Source organism: Scleropages formosus, chromosome 17 (assembly GCF_900964775.1).
Source record: "Scleropages formosus chromosome 17, fSclFor1.1, whole genome shotgun sequence".
Classification (NCBI taxonomy): Eukaryota; Metazoa; Chordata; class Actinopteri; order Osteoglossiformes; family Osteoglossidae; genus Scleropages; species Scleropages formosus.
The window spans coordinates 1,410,976-1,433,534 of NC_041822.1; the positions used below are offsets into that span (position 1 = coordinate 1,410,976).

The 22,559-nt window shown below is 43.5% G+C and overlaps 1 protein-coding gene across 2 annotated transcripts in view; it reads right to left on the minus strand.

Moving 5' to 3' along the window:
• LOC108939010 (calcium/calmodulin-dependent 3',5'-cyclic nucleotide phosphodiesterase 1C-like) overlaps nucleotides 1-9,144 on the minus strand; it is a 66,340-nt gene extending 57,196 nt beyond the window's left edge. For both annotated transcript variants that reach the window (XM_018760085.2, XM_018760086.1), the window contains exons 1-2: nucleotides 8,492-9,144; nucleotides 4,374-4,400 (exon numbers count right to left, since the gene is read on the minus strand). In XM_018760085.2, coding sequence (XP_018615601.1) covers nucleotides 4,374-4,400; nucleotides 8,492-8,616 — 152 coding nt within the window. In that variant the 5' untranslated portion in view covers nucleotides 8,617-9,144. The remainder of the gene's footprint in view (nucleotides 1-4,373; nucleotides 4,401-8,491) is intronic.
• Between the last annotated feature and the right edge of the window lie 13,415 nt (nucleotides 9,145-22,559).

Consider the following 22,559-nt stretch of genomic DNA (forward strand, 5'->3'; position numbering starts at 1 on the left):
TTTTTCCATTACAAGTCAAAACCGCCTATCTAGGCAGTGGCAGTACATCCATCTTGGTGTGTATGAATACACCCGCACACTGATGGTGGAGAGCCTGATGAGATGATTTGAGAGCTTTACGGCAGTCGGGGGTGGAACAGAGCCCGAACAACGACAAGCAGCTGCTTCACATCAGCAGCCAGCGGTGCCCAGTTTGGGACAAGTGACTAATCTCAGCCCCCATCATAGTGCAATTAAATAGGCAGAAGACAAATTGGTCCAATGACTCATTTAACTTTAAATGAGAAGATAATGTACAAGTTTGTACCAAATTAAAAAAATTGAACTGGAGTCTTCTTGGCTGCTCATATGTTTCTGCTAAGTACATTGCATTTTATTTTAACAGTCAATACATTATCATAATACATTATGTTGTTTGCAGAAGCATAATCATTAGAGTATTTAAGAAGCAGAACTTCATAACTGAAATGTAAGTGCTCTTTTCCCAAAAAAAATGAAGCTTAACATATTCAAAAATATACATTCCACAGATATGCAGGGTGACATTTAAATATTTCAGTTTTGTATTTTCAGATTCAGTACAAGGCTAGCGCATATGGCATTGAAAAAGTTATAGCTGATTGCATACTGTATGAGGACCTAGTTCTGTATAAAGACATAGGTTCTATGCCCCTGGAATACACACAGCAAGTTATGACTTCCAGACCTTCAGTGGCCATGTCCATCTCCTGGATTATTGGTGTCACATACTTAGGAGATATGGGTCAGATGCAGTCAAAATATTTAAATGGTCTATCAAAGGACAGGAATATTAGTTCTTTTTTGTGTTTTATGCTCTTGTGTATCTTCATACTATTTTTTTTTTTTTTTTTTTTAATTAAAACATTCCATAAATCCACTTTGTACTGCCTGGACACTCCCTGAACCTGGCAGACTGGGTGTACCACACTCTCCTATAGAATTTTATTCATGCACAAAAAAACTTTATGCACATCTAATTGGCATTCATTTTCCTTATGCTCTGCTTTATGGTAAGAATATGTCCAAATCTATAGTTATTTAGTTCCTGTTAACTTTCAGCTTGTCCACTCTTCAAAGAAGTTATGCAACTCACTTCATGACACCAGACATGAGCAGTCAGTTAACTTTAAGGTGCTTGAGAGGTAAATTAAAGTTCTACTGGATCATACACTACCCAACAGACCTAGAATACAGTTAAGGGCCTAGGAAAATTCCAGAACTTAAAGAGAAACTGCAGTAACTGCACAATAATTAGAAGCAATACAGAACAGACAGGCAGAATGAAAACATGAATGGACATACATACATACAGCACCTTTGAAGTCTCATTAGCAGCATGGTTTAAGGGGTTTGTCCTATTTTAAAAATAGTCTAAGACTGTTGGAATTTCACATTTACATAAAACATTCCATAAATATTGTACTCTAGCATTGCTACTGTTCCTATATGTCGATATGCAACAGGACAATTTCTGTAAACAGGGGGGTGCGGCGGCGCAGTGGGTTGGACTGGGTCCTGCTCTCCAGTGGGTCTGGGGTTCAAGTCCTGCTTAGAGTGCCTTGAGATAGACTGGCGTCCCCTCCCCTCCAGCCTTACGCCTTGTGTTGCCGGGTTAGACTCCGGCTCCTCGTGACCCCCGAATAGGACAAGCGGTTCAGAAAGTGCGTGTGTGTGTGTGTGTGATTTCTGTAAACAAATTATCATTTGGACTAAAATCACTTTAAATGAAATACACAAATAAACAGATGGAAGATGGAGACATCTGAAGCCAAGATGGAAACATTTGAAATGCTGAACACATCGGAACTGACTGCGACAGGGTATCACGTTAACATGAGTGCGACCTTTTTTTCATGGAACTTAAATAATGATAACGTATTATTATATTCTCAATGGTACAGTTTGACAGGAGACAAGGTAGAGCACTGAGAGTTTCAGAGAGCGAGGTTAAATTTATGAGCACCACAGTATGCAGGGTTTGTCATAACTTAAACTTTAAATCACAAGTACATCCTTGCAATATAACACTGTAGGTAAGCAGTGCCCATATCCTCTATGTAAATACAATATACTTTATACACTTTACTTGATATACCCAGCTAGTACTGAAATACTAAATATTGTCTGAATGTTATTACATGTGATAATCATTCAAACGATTTGTAATGAATTTGTATTCCCAGTTAACAGCAGAACTCATGTCTGGCACAAAATGCGTAACAAACGAGATTAAATGTGAATATGAGGCAGCCTGCTGCACTGAGCGAGTGGAACCAGGGGTCGCGTCACACTCCAAGTGCCTGGCAGGTTAATGATGGGGACGCGGGGAACGGAAATCTGCCACAGATCCAGCCGGCTGTAATACCAACCCCTAACGAAACATTTTCCTTTTTTGTAGTTGTTGTTCTGTTTTCGAAACAGGTGGAGATTACTCAGAGGCGAGCTGTGTGGCGCCAGCGGCTTTCGATTTCCTTGTCTCCGGGCGGGCCTCAGCCTTTTCGTTTCGGGATGTGAATGAATACCAGTGACACTCCATGGGAGGAAGAGAAAAAGTGAGAGATCCTGCTGTATAGAAATCAATTTTACTTTTAAATGAACAGGCTTTGTGCTCCAGGTTAGCAGTCTAGGTGGGCAAGTCAGGCTGTAGGACCACAGTGGGATGTTTGCTATGGCTCAAAGATGGCAGGTTTAAATGAGAGAGCATTGCACTTTGATGACCAAACACGAGACAGAGTCTGATTTCTAGTGTAAGTGATGAATAGAAGAACAAGACTTCTCTGCAGAACATGGAAGCAGAGTTTGAGGAAATTGAAAACATCACTGCTCTTTAATACTTTTTTATTAGGCATTCAGTCATCGTCGTAGTATAAGTGAGAGGTGCAATGGCGTCTGGAAGTTGCAACATGTTTTATTGGTCAAAATATTTATTGCAAAAATCTCTCTCTACTGTACTTGAGCACTTTTAGTGTGATCAGAACAAGCCACTGGAAGTACCACTTCAAATCAAAGCACAGCTGTGTTACATTTCAGTTTGCATGGCATGTGAAAGCCATCACTGGCAAGAAATATAAACTCAGCTCTCTTATCACACTGAGTTACAGCAAAATATTTCTTTAATGGAGTCATATTGTAAAATGGCACATCGCTGAGGTACTGCTTTCCGCTAAAATGTCCAACCATTTCCCTGCATGTGAATGCATGACAGCCAGCAGTACAAAACCTTTTACATTTATTCATTTAGCCAGTGCCTATGTAGGTTGTAAATGTTTACTGTATAAATTCAGGGTGAGTACCCTGATAAGGTCAAAAGAGTAAATCCAAAGTAGGATTCAAACCTAAGGCTTTTGGGTCAGAGGCTCTAGCCACTACGCCACCTGCTGACCTTTTTTCATATCCTGCTTCAAAATGTACCCAGAGAGTGATGAGAAAAACCTGGTCTGTGTAGATTATTTTTACATATGGGGTCACATGGGAGCACCCCTCTCATTAATACCATGTTACATCTTTCATATTCTTATCCCTGTATGTATTTGCATCTCGGTGTTTCATTTTATATGTAGGTCTCTGTGTGTTTGCTGGACAGGAGTGTGTCTGTTTACCCTGTCATTGCTTGTGTCTGTGTGTATATGTGTGTGAGTGAGCACGTGCCTATCTGTTATCGCAGGCCACCTCCACCAATTTCTCACCCACTCCCTCCCTCCAGAGTGCATTCCAGAAGCCCTCTCCCCAAGCCCCGACATTCTTCTCAGGCAATTAGTCATGGCGTAATTACAGCGGCTGTCAGTCAGAGGCATGCAGGAGGCAGCCACACATTCTGATGTCGGAAGTTTCTGACTACAGCCATGCTCATTTAATAGACCTTAATAACAAACCAAAATCACTCGCTATTCCAATGTATGTATCACCAACAAATTAACCCCCCCCCAAAAAAAAAAAAAAATTGATTGCATTTACAGCCTGATGGTGCAAACAGAGTTTTTTTTCTTTGAATTAGGACAGCAGATTGCATAGCTGACCAAGGTTCAAATCCCACCTCCTGCTGTAGTACCCTAGATCAAGATACTTACTGGGAATTGATACACTAATAATTAGCTACAGCAGGTAAATGAGTAAATCACTACAAGTAGCTGAATATTAAGTTGCACTGGAAAAGTGTCTGCCTTTTCAGACACAGGAAAAGGAGTAGAGGTGGAATCCAAAATGCCTTTGTCTTGCACACACTGCACAGTGTAACAAGTGTAGAAGCAGTAGAATTCAAGAGGCCTTGACCATGTTTCTGCCCCGTTACCCAGACCTGAGAGATGTTGCTGTCCAGGATCCAACCACATCTTCCCATCTCATCATCAGCTTACCTTTGCGATGTCTTCTTGTATTTTCTCCTGTAGGAAAATTAAAAATAGAGAAACATGTTAAACCACAACAAGAATAAAGACAATAGCAAATAACTGTTTTTACTCTCATTTACCTGCTGAGTTCCAGTGTCAGGAATGTAAGAATGCATCTGTATTTTTGACAGCACAGTGCAGCAATCACATTAAAACAATTTAGGAAAAAATGAGTGATTCTTCTCTTTTAAAGAGAATCTGGGGCAGAGGAGTGCTGCAACAGCTCATAGGGGATGGAGAAAATTTTGGTCCGTTTCAATTCAGTGTGCTTCCTTTTGATGTATTTAACGGTAACTAGTGTTCAGCAGTAATGAGACAGTGAAGTTTTAAGACAGGCCAACAAATGAATATAAATGAAATGAAAGTACACAGATAAGAATTAAAGTTCTTGAACTGCAAGACAACATATAGTTGTAAGACAGACACCGTAGTGGAGTCCAAAGAGGAGACATAAAAAGAAGAAATAAAATGTAGAGCAAAAGCAGAAATGGAATGGCTAAAATTGTACTAGTTCAAAAAAAAAAAAAAAAGAAACAGCTAGCCATTAGGATATAATTAGGATCACTTAGATTTTTTTATAATTACATTTTTTCGGCATGTGTAATTGAAAACAAAGGTTGTGAATCTGGAACAGGAAAGTCCTCCTTTTTTTGTTGTGTCTTTTCAACGGGTGTGTGCATGGTGCAGAATACAGCCAGTTTCAGTCAGCACTGGACACAGCATGGGTTCAATGGTTTCTCCAATGGAATCCCAAGGATCAATAACTCAGAAGCATGATACAGGGACCAGAAGGAGGGACTGCCCTAACTGGGGTGAGGCAAGCAAAGCAGGACATGGAATCAGACATACGAACAGAGTAAAGGAGCATGATCAAAATGTTGAGGTAGCAGAGCAGAAACAAGCAAGGAGCCGTTATCTCTCTCCTTTGTTGCTTCCCTCCCACTCGCTCCCCAGGTCTATCTGTCTCCCTCTGTTCCTGTGGTCAGAAGGTAGCAATGGCTTGATTTTCCCCTTGGCTGCAAACAGCTGCATGTAGGATCCTGCACCAGAGGCACATCTATCAAAGTGGGAAATTAAAGATCACGAAGAAACGCCTTGGCTGTTACAGCCTGACATATGGACTGATGGTTGTTTCTAATACTCCTCTATAAGAAAATGACATTTTCTCTTGATATCCTCTTCCTGGGTCATTGACTGTTGGTTGTTTTCACTATGACAGAATAGGATTCTGTTACAAAATTAATATATTAATAAAATTAAGTAATATAATATTTAATACACAGATTGTATTATGTGTAATTTTGCAACATATCGGTAATGGATATGAACTGGTCTCACGCTAATTACAATTTGTATTTAAACCATTTCAGATTAAAAGTATTTAGTTTTTTCTTTTCTATATACCAGCCAATTTAGGGGGCAGCAGCTGGCATAGTAGTTAAAAGGACCCAGATTTGAATCCCACCTACTGCTGTCGTACCCTTGAAAAAAGAACTTACCCTGAATTGATACAGTATAAATTATCCTGCTGTATAAACAGGTAAATCAAAGAGAGTAGTTTATAACTCTAAGTGGCTTTGGAGAACGCAACATAAAAATGTAAATGCAAATGAGTGCAACTGCAGCAGTGCAGGGTTCTCCCTGACAGCCACAGAGAGGATTGTATTCTCTTCAGACGCCAGGGACAGGGGATGGGGGTGCAAGTGGGAGGGTTAATGCAAGCCTTCGCTGCTGGATCCATTCCAGCATCATTTAGCCCCAACACTGAACACCATGCAGGAGATGATACCTGCATAGTATCATTATTATAGGGTTATATTATTATTATCCTTATTACTCCATTACTCTTTTATTCCATGAAAAATGCACTATACAGTTCTGACCATTTCCAGTGCCCAATGATGCAGTTATACCACAGAATCTGCACAGGTGTAAGAAGCCTATCTACAACAAGGCAATAAAGACAACTCAGGATCTATATGGAACACAAAGGCCATGAAGAAATTTGATAAAAATAAAGAAATAGGTGATGAGACAGGGAAAGAAGCTTGAGCAGCATCTTGTATTGCACTAAGAGGGCTGAAAACAGTCCAGTGGCTCGACTAACACGCCAATGAACAGATGCGCTCAGCTGTGCCATGACTGCTTGGTTATCCAATAGACAAGAAGCCCAAAATGAAAGGTCCTGAGAATTTTGGTTTTGACCCCAACGTGGTGGAATGAGCTTCTACTGTCTTTCAGAACTGCTGAATCTCTTTCAACATTCGTGAAGCATCTTAAAATTAATCTCTTTGAGATCCACTTCATTCGGCCAGGGATCGCTGTGTGGAGGTTCTGGGGTTCGAGTCCTGCTTGGGGTGCCCTGCAGCAGACTGGCATCCGTCCAGGGTGTGTCCCCTCCCCCTTTGGCCTTGCGCCCTGTGTTGCCGGGTTAGGCTCCAATTCGCCGCGACCCTGCTCGGGACAAGCGGTTGTAGACTGTGTGTGTGTGTGACCCACTTCTTTCCAGGTCTTCTAACTGCTCGATAGACTTCCATACCTTCATTTATCATGATGACTTCAGAATTCAGGCAGCTCGTAGTATAATGAGTGCCTGCAAAAATGGTGTTAGTGGATAAACTGTCTGTGCTTCAACAATTGCTTGTTTGTATCTAAAGTTCTTTATCTTATGTGAAATGCATTTTGGTTTACTTTGAGTCATAAGTCTCTTTGGAGAAAAGCAACAGCTACAAGAACAAATGTGAATGTAAATAGGGGGACATTTGGACGTCACAGCTGGGATGACAGACTGAGAAGACTATGAACAGGTTGTACAGCTTGAGGAGTCAACAGATGTATTACTTCCTTAAGCCATTGCACACCTACAACCAACATATACACACACATACAGCAGCAGGCAGTTTAATCATTTAAGAATACATAAACAAACGCACAAACATGTATATACACTATGGATCCACATTAAGAGACATGGGATACAACAGCTGCCAATGAAACATTTCCCAGAAAAAGTCCCTGAATTGTTTCCATGAGGAACCTAAAAAGTTGCCCCTCTCTGAACAACTCTGATGCAAAAAACCATCTCTGCATAAGGCTATATTTCCAAATTAAGAAAAGCAGTCGCAAGTACAAGTTCATTTTAAATAACTATTTCATTTGTTGGCAGCAGAAAGTAATTTCTATGTTTTTATTAAATGCAATAAGTTCACTTGATTAAATGAAGCCAACTTCTAACCAATGCTTGTCTACGCAGTGCATCTAACCAGTTTACCCCGGTTCTAATTTTCTGTGTTCCTGTCTGAAATGTTGATTATGGCACACACTTCAGTTCCCTGTAATCTGATAAAGTGATCCCGGTTTCAAAAAGAACACAAGCGCTAAAGGGATATGGGATCAGCTAAGTCCGCTACTAAAATCCCCACAAATGAGCAGAACTGAACGCATAATTTGGAAAGGTCAACAGGACCTTGCGCAAGAGGTCTATTGTATTTCCATACGGGAACTGCAAGCCCTGGCTTTCCAAAAGCAAGTTTCACGGGGGAAGATTTTCCGCAAATTCTTGCAGGGCACTGACTGATCACACCAGCCTTTCTTTTTTTCTGCTTGCATGCTGATGATTATAGGGCTGCGATTTTGAGTGATAAACAAGCACAGATTCTACAGTAGCGAGAGCGCTTCGGAAGGATAGCAATAGTCATTTTTGAGCATGATAAAAATATGGAAATTACTCATCATAGCTTTACAGGTGGTAAATTTAGTCTGGCAGAAAGATCTGAGAAAAACATGCATGCGGGAAAATGCAACAGAAACAATAATGAAGAAACTTGAAGACGTACAAACAAGAGCACACACACACACAGACAATCACAATAAGAAATATGAGGATGTGAAAAAATGTACAGCCAGCCATATACAAACATATGCGCACAGTTTTACAAACACAAGCAAACAGAAAGGGCAACAAGACCTGTGCGTGACTCCCTCCCACACACACACTGGCGTACTCAGAGAGGAACACACACGCCGACTCTCGTGCTCTGGGACACACACGCACACACAGGTGAGCTACAAACTCAGGTACTCACAGTCCGCGAAGTCGGAGCCAGATCTTCTCAATCTGCTCTGGCTGCAGATACTTTAGGGAGGTGCTCTCAAACTCCTCAATCTCCTTCGTTGGGGACTCCATCATGTCTGGAGCAGACAGGAGCATGCAAGCCAGGTGCCCCAAAAACCAAAACGTCAGATCCCTCGGAAAGTTTAGGAGAAGAAGACCGGCTTGTTCAGCATCCCAGCAGCCAGAGGCCAGCAGCTGTCATTATTGTCCTCCACCTCGCTTGCGCTGTCTGTCTCCCGGCTCTCTTCTCACCTCGCCTCGGTCTCTCCGTGGAGCCGCTGTCTTGTGCTGTTCTCTGGCCGGGCCAGCTGCTCAGTCTCGGCTGGGGGTCCGCCGCGTGCCGTTAACGACCTGATCCTGGCACGGGGCCATGTTCTCAGATGGGGGCGGGAGGACGGGGATCAGGGCACTGCCGCTGTCCGCAAGACAGAAGGAACGGAGCCACAACACATGCTCACGGTGAGCCCAGCGAATGGATCTAATCCATAACAACAAGCTGACGTCTCCTCGGAGCTGGGTGTGCGTGTGTGTGCCAGAGTGGGTGGGGAGGTGGGTGATTGAGGGAGTTTCAGAAAGAGAGAGAGAGAGAGAGAGAGAGAGAGAGAGACCGAAAGCAAAGTGAGCTTTCCGACAGTTGATCGGCTTTCGTGTGTGTGTGTGTGTTGGGCCAGGGGAGGGGCCTTGGCAGCCAGCACACAGTTTACGATCCCCCACACCCAACCACAGACAGCATCATCAGTCATGGGCCGAGAGGCAGTAACTTGGCCAAGACAAGGAAATGACACCACGGACATCCCTATTTTTACCTTTTTTTCACAGTGCTTCAACTCTCAAGAAGGATCTCAAACCCATTTCTTTCAGACCCATTTCTCTCCTGACCTCTTAACTCCTCTATAAACTTGCATCACATCACTTTTGTATCCTACTGTCCTTCAACAATCGTTTCAGTGTCTTTAACTTGGAGAAATGCATTTTGTTTACTCTGAGCTGCCGGTCACTTTGAAGGAAAGTGTCCACTAAATGAATAAATTTAAATGTAACCTTCCCCCACCATCCCCCACCTCTCTCAAGCCACCCAGACTGAGTGATCTGGAGAGACAGCCCAGCATCTGCTCGTGGCACCAACTGTCCCGGTGTGAACCAAGAACAGAACGTGAAGGCACACAGATTTCTCGCTGATCCCATATTCACAACCCCTCACCAGGCAAAAAAACACACCAGCTTCACCCTTTCAGATTTAACCATCATGTTATTCAACTTGCCTATGATGTGTACCTTGGTCAAAGGTGACATAGTGATCAGAGCTGCTGCTTTCCTTTTGAAGGACCCTGGTTCAAATCCCACCTCCTACTAGAGCACCCTGAAGCAACTTAATTTCCCTGAAGTGAGTCAGGAAACAGTTGCTCGACTATGTAAAAGGGTAAATCAGTTTAAGCTGCACAGGAAAAAATGACCAGCCAAAAAAATGTAACTCAAGAAAGTACCCTGTTAGTTATAGTTATTAAGAAAAAAATTGAATCAAACCATGTTGAACTGAAAATCAGCCAAATAAATACACCATGTATCAGTCTGGTTAATATTCTGTACAGTAGTTCTCTGTTCACAGTTATTCTTATCACGGGCACAAAGTATATGTTTTATCATTAAAAGTTAGGAAACATTATATCTAGAGACTTTTCCCAGCCTCATCATCACTGACTCAAGCCAGGCAATGGCTGTTATTGCAGAATGTAGATGTAGCATCGTGCCTCCTTACCCTTTTTTTAAGATTTGGCTCTTGGGTCGAGGCCCTTAAGACCACAGCAAAGTCATGATTACATTTAGTGTTTCAAAAACATATTTTATATGACCAGAAAAAATTATATTGTTTCACAGAAAAGGAAACACTGTGGAGGTCCAGCTAGGCAAAAGATAAATGTCTCACTTATAGTCCAGTGTACAGCTGCAATTTTTAAGATATCTGATATTCAAACATAAAAGTTTACCATTGCCACATTGAATAGTCTTCCCCTGACGTACTTGCAAAATGGATTTAGGCAAATAAAGTAACACATTAGCTATTATCAGTTGTTGAATGGGACTCATTCCAATGCTTTCATAGCTTTTATCACAGGCAGGAAATTTGACCATCTTACCGCGGGAACAAAGCCACATTAAGCACTTTCATTCAAGACAAAAATGGGTGCCATAGTCCAGCAACTTGAATGTCTCAATTTCCTAGACAACTGATTCAGCAGGGACCACAACTGAAGTAGGCTTGGCAGAACAAAAGATCATTAGGGCCACAGTCATGCATGTTAATAACCACAGCATGTTGGTTGGTAAACAAATGTCCCACAAAGGATCGACGTAGACTCCTTGTCCAACACTTATATTGCTTCGACATATTTTAGTGTAAAAGGTGGAGAGCTTTCTAAACCATTTGTGTTTCTGTCTTCGGCCGATTCGTGGGTCCACTTGCTTCTCCCTTCATGTTCAGATGTTCCTTTATGGTCTGTTCAGACCATGGCTGCCAATTAGGTGATGCAGGAGACGTGGCAGCTCCATCTCCCCCCCCAGCTTTCATCTGTACCACAGCAGCTTTTCTATGTGCTGAGGTGGTCTCTGTGGCACCCCAGCACTCACCTCTTCAAAGCAGTGTGCATGTTCCCCCTTCTATTCTCAAAGCCGCTTTCAAGCGCTGGATGAAAATCCCCCCTCGCCAGCCACTCTTTGGCTAAAGCTGGATCCCGCAGGTCTGGAGAACCGCAGCTGCCATGGTCCCCAAGGAGCACCCACCCCTGGGCCTGCCTTCCTTCTTCACCTTCCTCTGAAGACTTTTGTTGTTCCATCATTGACCTTCAGAGTCAGAATGTCTGTAATATCGTTAAAAAACAGGAGCTGACACAGACAATACATGAATCCCTGGTGCAACCAATATTATAGAGGTCTTCAATTCTGAGGGGTGCAAAGAGCCAGTTAGTCAGAACCAAATTTCCAAACTATTCCAGTTCATCCTTGCATGACCAGATTAATACAGGAGAGCAGGGTCCAGTCATGTGACTGAAAGGTCATTCCAGTGTATCATATACGTCACTTTCATGAGTTTTTAATGCACAGGAGTAGAAGTATAATGAAGACTGACACCATGCAAGGCATCTTGGGCATATTACAGTTCTTTTCCAAAAAAAAAATTGTCTTCTGTCTTAAGAGTTGTACACTTGCAAATCATTTGACATGTTGAAAGTTATATTTAGAATAAATCGTGTTTCATGTTGTTCAATATCCAAAATAGCAGAAAATCTACAGTACTGAGGCTGGTGCAAAGAATATGATTCCTTCCAATCCTGCATTTCAAAAACTTATTTAAAAATTACATTGTGTCTCAGTTGACTGTCTGATTGTTCTAGTATCTGCTCACCAAGCTCACCCAAGGTCCAGTTATGCATGATTAAATATAATTCATTTAACATCAGTCTGTAATGAGGTACAGCAATAGACTAGTGTGAGTGTTCTTATGCTCCCGTGGAATTCCGGCCAAGGGTAAACCAGCTGATGAAAAAGGGAAATTAACTGTGGCCGGAATAAAAGTTCTGCCAGGCTTATGAGGTACATTTGTGCCATTTCAGGGAGCATGCCAATGGTGAGGCTCACCTTCCACCGACTTTCCCAAGTGAGGGAGCTGAGGTGGCAAAGGTCATGGGCTACACAACCCGCGACATCATAGGTTGGCCTTTTCTCAGAGCAGTGTTCCATGCCCCCCACTATTTGCTGACGCACCACAGTTTCCATAGCAGCTCTGGGAAACCTCCAGCTCAAAAAATGCTGGGGTGGAAGGCAGTGAAAAAACTCTAGATTCAAATATGTCTCTGTGTAAAAAGTCAAGATGTAAAATGCAGTTTTGGCTGTGCAGAATTTCTGAGCAAATAGTGTGGGGGGGAGGGGGGGAACAACCACTGCAAAAACAAAGAACCCGAAGCATGTGCTGCCAGTAAAACCATTCGCCTACGAGCATCATAAATGGAAAATGCTAGAAAATTAAATTTGCATGGTACACATAATTTCTTGAGAGTACTTATTATCTAGCCCCTAGACAGTTGAAACCAAAATGTACTAAAACCTAAGTGATTCATTAACGAGAAAGGAGAGTTTGATATGAAGTCCATGAGGAAAAGTGAGCACATGTAAGCATGGTGAGTGAATAGTGCAATCAAGAAACACAGGATATCAGGAGGACATATCCCACAGGGTACTGATCTGAAATAGGTGTCAGAAGGGCACGCAGCTGGATTAGCATCTGAAGCTGAGGACACATATTTTTGATGCAAACCTAATAAGGTGACAAATAGATTTTTCAACTTTAACAACAAAGGATACAAAAACAATTAAACTGAATCGGAGTTTATTCAGCTGAAATGAGCAAAACTTTTTGCAATCTGTTGTGTTTGTTTTCAGTCTTCAAAATGTGAAGATAACAGAACCTGTTGAGAATAACGAACAGATGAGCTACATCTTGAATATTAAACATGTCACTCCAAGTTTGAATGTTTGAACATGTTCAGCTTTCCTTAAATGGCCTCCCCCTTAATCTGTCATTGTTGTACTGCCATCACTGTCATTGCAGTTATAAAAGCCTTGCGGTGCAGAAGATTCCTGGTTATTGTCACTTTGTGCATGTGTGATAGTCTGTGATTATTGGTGAAGCACAATCAGTCACCTCAGCAGAGTAGAGACTATAGCAGTAGTTCTTCCTGCCTCAACTGACAAACTCAGCTTAATTAACAGAATCAGTAACCAAAATACTCCACCAAGGTCAACTGAAACACCTGAGCATGATCTTGAACCGATGTCATTGGATCCATATATAATATTTGCATGTAGATGTATTATGAGTCTTAAGCAGATAAATTTTCCAGACAAATACTACCAAAACCCATTATGTTTCTCAATAAACACACACACACACACACACACACATTTTCAGAACCGCTCATCCCATACGGGGTCACGGAGCCTACCCGGTAACACAGGGCGTAAGGCCAGAGGGGCAGGGGACACACCCAGGACGGGACGCCAGTCCATCGCAAGGCACCCCAAGCGGGACTCGAACCCTAGACCCACCGGAGAGCAAGACTGCGGTCCAACCCACTGCGCCACCGCACCCCCTTCTCAATAAACAGTCTGAATAAATTTTACAAATTGCACTCTAGCAGGTTTTACGAGGTTCAATAGCTAACCGAGGAGCAAATTGGAGGGATTTTTTCTATGTTTTACATTTGGTATTTACGAAAGGTTTGTGGTAAGATTTTCTAAAAAAATTAATAATATGCTTTGTGTTCAGAGAGAAATGTGCTGTGTGGGTGACACGCGAACATTAATCTGAATGCTACAGAGTATCTCTCTAACATTAGAATTAATGATGGGAGTGAGTTTGTCCACTGGAATATGTCTTAGTTTGCAAATAAACTACAGTTTCATTTTACACACACACACACACACTTTCTGAACCGCTTTTCCCATACGGGGTCACAGAGCCTACCCGGCAACACAGGACGTAAGGCCGGAGGGGGAGGGGACACACCCAGGACGGGACGCCAGTCCGTCGCAAGGCACCCCAAGCGGAACTCAAACCCCAGACCGACCAGAGAGCAGGACCCAGTCCAACCCACTGTGCCACCGCGCCCCCAACCCAACCAGTTTCATTTTATTGTTGATCAATTTTGTAATGAAAATAATCAAACAGACCAATAAGTAGTTTACTGAAATAATATAAATTTGTTTAATTTTAAACATATTTTTAAATTCGAGTACAAAAAAAGTAAAAAATGTACATCTATATTTAGGCTCTGAATAGTACACACACACACATTTTCAGAACCGCTTGTCCCTTACGGGGTCACGGGGAACCGGAGCCTACCCGGCAACACAGGGCGTAAGGCCGGAGAGGGAAGGGGACACACCCAGGACGGGACGCCAGTCCGTCACAAGGCACCCCAAGCGGGACTTGAACCCCAGACCCACCGGAGAGTAGGACTGCGGTCCAACCCACTGCGCCACCGCACCCCCCCAGCTCTGAATAGTATCAAGTAACAAAAGAAAATTTCAATTCAAATTTAAAAAAGGAAACAAATGATAACAGAATTCTAACTGAAATATGACCTAGTGCTAATAGCTGAAGCAGTATCACAAGATTTTCTCTAGTTAAAGGGCAGCATCTGAAACTTGTTTTCAGATTCGACCAGCATATATGTATAAAATGGTAAAATATCACCAAAATGTGCATACTTATCTGCAGCCTCATAGAGTTGGGTTGTTTGGGTGCAGGTTCGGATCCAGCTCAGTCTGTTGGGAGTGTGAATGTTCTCACACATGGGTAATACTCCCACAGTCCAAAGACATGTATTTCAGGTGATGCTAAATTGTCCATAGTGTGTATGTTTGGTTGATTTAGTGTATGTGTGCATGGCAATACTGTGATGGACTGGTGTCCCATCCAGTGAGCACTGTCTGAGACTAGTGACCAGTGATTCCAGGATAGACACCAGACTGCTTTGACCCTACATTTACATTTATTCATTTAGCAGACGCTTTTGTCCAAAGCGACGTACATCTCAGCAAAAAATACAATTTGTGTATCACATTAAGAGAAAGAGACATGGCTGCAGACATGTGAATCTTAAGTAAACCTAGTTTGTTACCTTCCACTTCGTGCACTGATGTTCATCGCTCGAGTAGGTGCATAAAACTCAGGATAGATGAATCCTGATAACCTCCTACCAATTTTTTTTTTTTTAATATATATATAATGATAATAATAAGATACACAAAATCACATACAATGCCGGAATAGGGACTGTATAAAGGTTTACTTACTTACTTACTTACCCTGACAAGAAAAAGTGGTTAACAACAGTGAATGAGGTAATTAATCAGGGATAACTGTTTGCACACAGCTTACAGTTCCTGAAAAACTGTGTTTGAACATGATGTGAAAAACGAATGCATTATTCCCAACATCTTAAATTAAACACAAAATATGTACCTGGAATGGCATCAGTGTGGATGATTGCTGTGTATATGCTTTGACATCAAACACAACTGTCTGCAATGTGCTAGCTAGGAAGGTGAACATTTTAGAAGTACCAGGAAAATAAATGCATATTATTATTATTATTATTAGTAGTAGTAGTAGTAGTAGTAGTAGTAGTAGTAGTAGTATTAAGTGCCAAATCTGACAAAACTTCATCAAAGCTGTGATGATTATATGTGATCAACAGTGGACAGGGTACCTATAATAGGAGATGCCAGCATCTTTAAACCTGTAAAGTTGGAGTGATGTCCACAAACAATTTACTATCAAAACTGTACATTTGCTACTTTGTTTCCAACACTTTAATCCAAGGTGATTTACAGAACTATGATCCATATGCAAATGGAAACAGCCTGATCACACCCACAAATGAGCACCAGGTGCAGACTTTTGGAAGAGTCAAGAGACTCTTTATGTAGACTGATTTTTCAGGAGCTGGTAAGAGCATTTTTGATAAAAATTGTCATCTGAGTTTTATCTTGACCATTGCATTTATCAGACACCTTTCTCCAAAGCACCATGCAATGATTATTAACTGGTATTTAACTGACACCTTTATTTAAGGTGATTTACAATATTAGAAACACTGTGCTAAACTCCCTCCTTCATTCACCCATCTATACACCAGAGCAATGTAGCACACACACTGAGGCCAATTTAGACTCATCTTTGGACTGTTGTAGGAAATCCATGTAAACATGGTGCCAAACATATGCAGATTTCACATAAACTTAGCAGGGATCAAACCTACATCCAGTTGCATGGCCTGTGAGACACAAGCGTTACCTGTTGCACCACCATGCCACCCTTGTAAACAGTAGAGATGGTAGTGGATCTGACTGTTATGGGACCTTGTTCATTTCATTTAAGGGTTGAGTTTTGTGTTGCTTCTTGTGATTTCATTTCTGTTCATTTCATGTTCATGTTCTGTTTCAGTTCTTGGAAATTTTGTTTAGCCTTAGTGTGGCACTAAAAGGCTGCTTCATTGTAGTTACCTTCTTTGACTATGTAGCATTTAATTCTAGTACAATAGGGAAAAAGGTTTAATAAAAACCAAGAGTTTAATCACTGCCCTTTCCCACTTAATCACACCCTGAACCCAGCATGCCCCTGTGTGCAACCCCATTATTAAGCTGGAACCAGCAACCCTTGTATTAGAAATAATCTAATAAACAACCACTATGCGATTGCTGTGATCACCTTAGACGTTCCATTCTCTCTCTTCATGGTTCTCGCATGACCCCTTTTTTCCCATCTCTCTAAAATTTCCACTTATGAAGACTGAAACTACACTTTAACCACTGACACTTTCCGTTCAGCGTAACTCACTAGGTTTACAAGTACATGACCACAACTGATGATCCACTTCACATGGAGGGCTTCTGTGAAATCAGCCCCTGTTTCATGTGGGCAAAAGCTTCCGGTAACTATGGCATTTGTAAAATGTTAACCTTCAGGAAATAACAACAGAACATAAAGAACAGGGTACAGTACTTAAGCAAAAGCAATTTAAAAAATGAAAACAAATATATAACAGAAAAGAAATATTTCTGAATTGCACAAAATGAGAAATTCAGTGTTTGGTTTGGTGATAAACAATGCTGCCCCAAAATCCTTGGCCTTTAGGTCTTTGTTTGTGGATGAACGCTCTGAATATTCAAGCCAATCACACACTAGTGAGTCCCGAGACTCTTCTCTCACAGAGATGTATGTTGTTTTTTTAGACGAGTGGAGGAAGGGGGGTTACAGAATGGCTGGCCAAAAGGCTGCAGGACACGCTTTTTTTTTACATGGACCTGACACACAGCCAAAACAAAACAGATGGTCAAATAAACTGCCACTGCAGTGAGCCCACCCCTAAAGAACCTCGTGATACTGTCCTCGAGCCTGAGTGCCTACAGACTATGTGCAACATGGCACCTTGGCAGGACCTCCACATCTCCAGACATCTGCAGAGTGTGTGGGGAATTAGCCACGCACTCATTTAACACTGATTCTCTACCATATTAGTGTATGGAGTTTTATTTGGTAGGGCATTGCATTGCCACTTTTTGTCCAGAAATTAATGAATAAATTTCAACCGTGCTTCAGAATTGCAGTGGTAAATAGGCATGGCTACACAGGTTTTTGAAATCAAATGCTATATTTGCCTTCAAAATGGAGTGTAGAAGTTAAAGATAACTTCTCAGAAAGGGTGGCTGGTCTAGGCCCAAGGATGAGTTATGTGATGGTACTGCTCTGGGGTATTGAACCCAAACAGGTACATTTCTAAATCACTTTGGATTAAAATGTTGCCATCAAAATGACAAGTACTCCATGTAGCCAGAGATCAAAAAGCCAACATTAGGCCCTGACAGTAAAGTATTTGTGGACTTTAGTCCAATGTCACTAGCTGAAATATGGTGGTATTTTCCATTATTAATGTTCTCTCTACTAATTTATTCATTTAATAAAGAGATTCTGAAGAACTGGTGCTTTCCTCATGTTGAACACAATGATGCCACTGTCTGAAAGTAGACGGCGCATCTGTAGCTGAGCAACTAAAGTAAAGCTCTCAAGTAGCGACTGCAAGCAGCAGATCTTTATCAGAGAGGCCTCTGCAGAGAACACCACGCTAACGTCATACTGTCGTCAGCAGCGAAGAGGTCGCGTGTTTAAGCACTGCACAGGCCCCGGGCTCATAGCGTCCCATCTCTGCAAACAGCTGTTCCTACATCCCAGTTTGGCAGTTCAGATATAGGAAATATGGGGGAACATTTTTCATTCATGCTCTGTAAAAGGTTGCATATTTTGGATTTCAACACCAAACCACAGGCTTTCTTGCAGACGCTTTAGAAATTAGGATTTAAAAAATGTTTTTTTTGAGAAGAGGGAGGAAATCAGTGGACATTGTTTATTATTAGTCATTATTAGTATTACTATTAATATTAGTATTAGTATTAATAATTATTAAAATTAAATTAATTATTAGGGTTAATAATTGAACTTATTGTGAAAGTCAGGTGTTTGGCAAAAAAGGTAATTCATTAACAAATTCATGCTATTTAGTGACATAACCAAAAGTAAAATTGGGTTGCAGAATGAATGTCATTTAAAGGCTATGCAGTTTAAGTTCTTACAGTTCAGAAATATATTTTGATTCATAGGTAATCTGGTACTGGGGTTAAACAATAAATCTGTACTTTAACTGCATAATTGAAGGTCTGGTAAAAAGATGCAAAATGGCAACAAAAAAACAGCAAATATCAGCATTATATTGCATGCCAGCAGTTCTGTCTTTCGGAGCTTATGAACAAGCCTTACTAATTTGCATGAAAATCTGTATTGGAAACATATTTTTTCCCACTTTCAAGCACTTTCTAAAACAACAATCTGACAAAATAGTTTTCGTAAACCCAAACATGGTTGAAAGGAAATCGATTTATCAAGATCAAGTCTTTCCAAGAAAATTATTAATTTTAATTTTGACATGCCTCTAAAACGCAGCCATGCATCTTTATATGACCTAAGGTTGAGGGCACCAATCCCTTTGGCTCAGAGTCACTAAGCCTGAAAATACAAATGAAAAAAGGGAGCACAGTTTACGCCAAAGTTGCGGAAGTTGTCCTTCAAACCATTTGGTGTAGCACCTCGAACCACTGGCAATTAGTATTTTTTAAACACTTACAGGTTCACATCTCTTTGTGGATGCAAATTCTGACCAGACCATGCTCCTGCTCAGTCGTGTTTTTGCTGTAATGTTTCACTGTTAAACTACAGGGGTCAGAGTAGAGGGCAGCTGCTACTGGGGTCAAAAGCACAAAAGTGTATTTACACTGTTTACACTGCACTTTGAGCGAGGCTTCACTTTGTGGTTGTTCATCTTGTCTAAAGGTAGCCAGAGAGGGGGTGTCAGTCAAAGTGGTGCTCAGGTCATCACTCCTCATTCACTTATGGAGCTGCAAGAAAATACTAGCAAGTTCTGATATTACTTGAAGCAATTTTCAGCAAAATGAGTCTAATAAGATCAGACTTAAGTTTTTAAGAAGCATCCATCCATCCATCCATCCATCTTCCTCCGCTTTTATCCGGGGCCGGGTCGCGGGGGCAGCAGTCCGAACAGAGTACTCCAGACTTCCCTCTCCCCGCACACCTCCTCCAGTTCCTCTGGGGGAACCCCAAGGCGTTCCCAGGCCAGCTGGGAGACATAGTCTCTCCAACGTGTCCTGGGTCTGCCCCGAGGCCTCCTCCAAGTGGGACAAGCCCAGAGCACCTCCCCAGGGAGGCGTCCAGGAGGCATCCGGAACAGATGCCCGAGCCACCTCAACTGGCTCCTCTCGATGCGGAGGAGCAGCGGCTCTACTCCGAGCTCCTCCCGGGTGACTGAGCTCCTCACCCTATCCCTAAGGGTGCGCCCAGCCACTCTGCGGAGGAAACTCATTTCTGCCGCTTGTATCCGCGATCTCATTCTTTCGGTCATGATCCAGAGTTCATGACCATAGGTGAGGGTAGGAACGTAGATCGACCGGTAAATTGACAGCTTCGCCTTACGACTTAGCTCCCTCTTCACCACAACAGACCGGTACAATGACCGCATTACTGCGGACGCCGCACCGATCCGCCTGTCAACCTGCCGCTCCATTTTTCCCTCACTCGTGAACAAGACCCCAAGATACTTAAACTCCTCCACTTGAGGGAGCAACTCCCCCCTAACCCGGAGGGAGCAATCCACCTTTTTCCGACTGAGAACCATGGCCTCGGATTTGGAGGTGCTGATTCTCATCCCCGCCGCTTCGCACTCGGCTGCAAACCTCCCCAGTGCACGCTGCAAGTCTTGACTTGATGGAGCCAACAGGACCACATCGTCCGCAAAAAGCAGAGATGAGATCTCGCGGCCACCAAAACAGACACCCTCCGTTCCCTGACTGCGCCTAGAAATTCTGTCCATAAAGATAATGAACAGAATCGGTGACAAAGGGCAGCCCTGGCGGAGTCCAACATGCACCGGGAACAGGTCTGACTTACTGCCGGCAATGCGAACCAAGCTCCTACTCCGGTCATACAGGGAACGAACAGCCCGTAGCAACGAGCCCCGAACCCCATAATCCCGAAGTACCCCCCACAGGATGCCACGAGGGACACGGTCGAATGCCTTCTCCAGGTCCACAAAACACATATGGACTGTTTGGGCAAACTCCCACGAACCCTCCAGCACCCTAGTGAGGGTATAGAGCTGGTCCAGTGTTCCACGGCCAGGGCGAAAACCGCATTGCTCCTCCTGAATCCGAGGTTCGACTATCGGTCGGATTCTCCTTTCCAGTACCCTGGCATAGACTTTCCCAGGGAGGCTAAGGAGTGTGATCCCCCTGTAGTTGGAACACAATCTCCGGTCCCCCTTCTTAAAAAGAGGGACCACCACCCCGGTCTGCCAGTCCAGAGGCACCGTTCCCGAACTCCACGCGATGCTGCAGAGGCGTGTCAGCCAAGACAGCCCCACAACATCCAGAGACTTGAGAAACTCGGGGCGGATCTCATCCACCCCCGGAGCCTTGCCACCGAGGAGTTTTTTGACTACCTCAGCAACTTCAGCCAGGGTAATGGATGAGTCCCCCTCCGAGTCCCCAGCCTCAGTTTCCTCTACGGAAGGCGTGTCGGAGGGATTGAGGAGATCCTCAAAGTACTCCTTCCACCGCCAGAGAACATCCTCAGCTGAGGTCAGCAGCGCACCACTTCCACTGTAAACAGTGTTCGTGGAACACCGCTTCCCCCCTCTGAGTCGCCGGACGGTTTGCCAGAATCTCTTTGAGGCCGACCGAAAGTCTTCCTCCATAGCCTCACCGAACTCCTCCCAAGCCCGAGTTTTTGCCGCGGCGACTGCCAGAGCCGCGCTCCGTTTGGCCCGTCGGTACCTGTCAGCTGCTTCAGGAGTCCCATGAGCCAGCCAGGCCCAATAGAACTCCTTCTTCAGCTTGACGGCATCCCTTACTTCCGGTGTCCACCACCGTGTTCGGGGATTGCCGCCGCGACAGGCACCGGAGACCTTATGGCCGCAGCTCCGAACCGCTGCACCGACAATGGAGGAGCGGAACATAGTCCATTCGGACTCAATGTCCCCCACCTCCCTCGGGACCTGGTTGAAGCTCTGTCGGAGGTGGGAGTTGAAGACCTCTCTGACAGGGGCCTCCGCCAAACGTTCCCAACAGACCCTCACTATGCGTTTGGGCCTGCCAGGTCTGTCCAGCTTTTTCCCCCGCCATCGAATCCAACTCACCACCAGGTGGTGATCAGTTGACAGCTCAGCCCCTCTCTTCACCCGAGTGTCCAAGACATATGGCCGAAGGTCAGAAGAAACGACTACAAAGTCGATCATCGACCTCCGACCTAGGGTGTCCTGGTGCCAAGTGCACTGGTGGACACCCTTATGCATGAACATGGTGTTCGTTATGGATAAACCACGACTAGCACAGAAATCCAATAACAACTCACCGCTCGGGTTCAGATCAGGGAGGCCGTTCCTCCCAATCACGCCCCTCCAGGTATCACTGTCGCTGCCCACGTGGGCGTTAAAGTCCCCCAGTAGAACGACAGAGTCCCCAGTGGGAGCGCTTTCCAGCACGCCCCCCAGGGACTCTAAAAAGGCCGGGTACTCTACACTGCCGCTAGGCGCATAAGCACAAACGACAGTGAGAGACCGTCCCCTGACCCGAAGGCGTAGGGAGATGACCCTCTCATTCACCGGGGTAGACTCCAACACATGGCGGCTGAACTGGGGGGCTATTAATAAGCCCACACCAGCCCTCCGCCTCTCACCTTGGGCAACGCCAGAATAGTGGAGAGTCCACCCTCGATCGAGTAGAGTGGTTCCAGAACCCAAGCTGTGAGTGGAAGTGAGCCCGACTATATCTAGACGGTATCTCTCAACTTCCCGCACCAGCTCAGGCTCCTTCCCCGCCAGTGAGGTGACATTCCAAGTCCCAAAAACCAGAGTTGG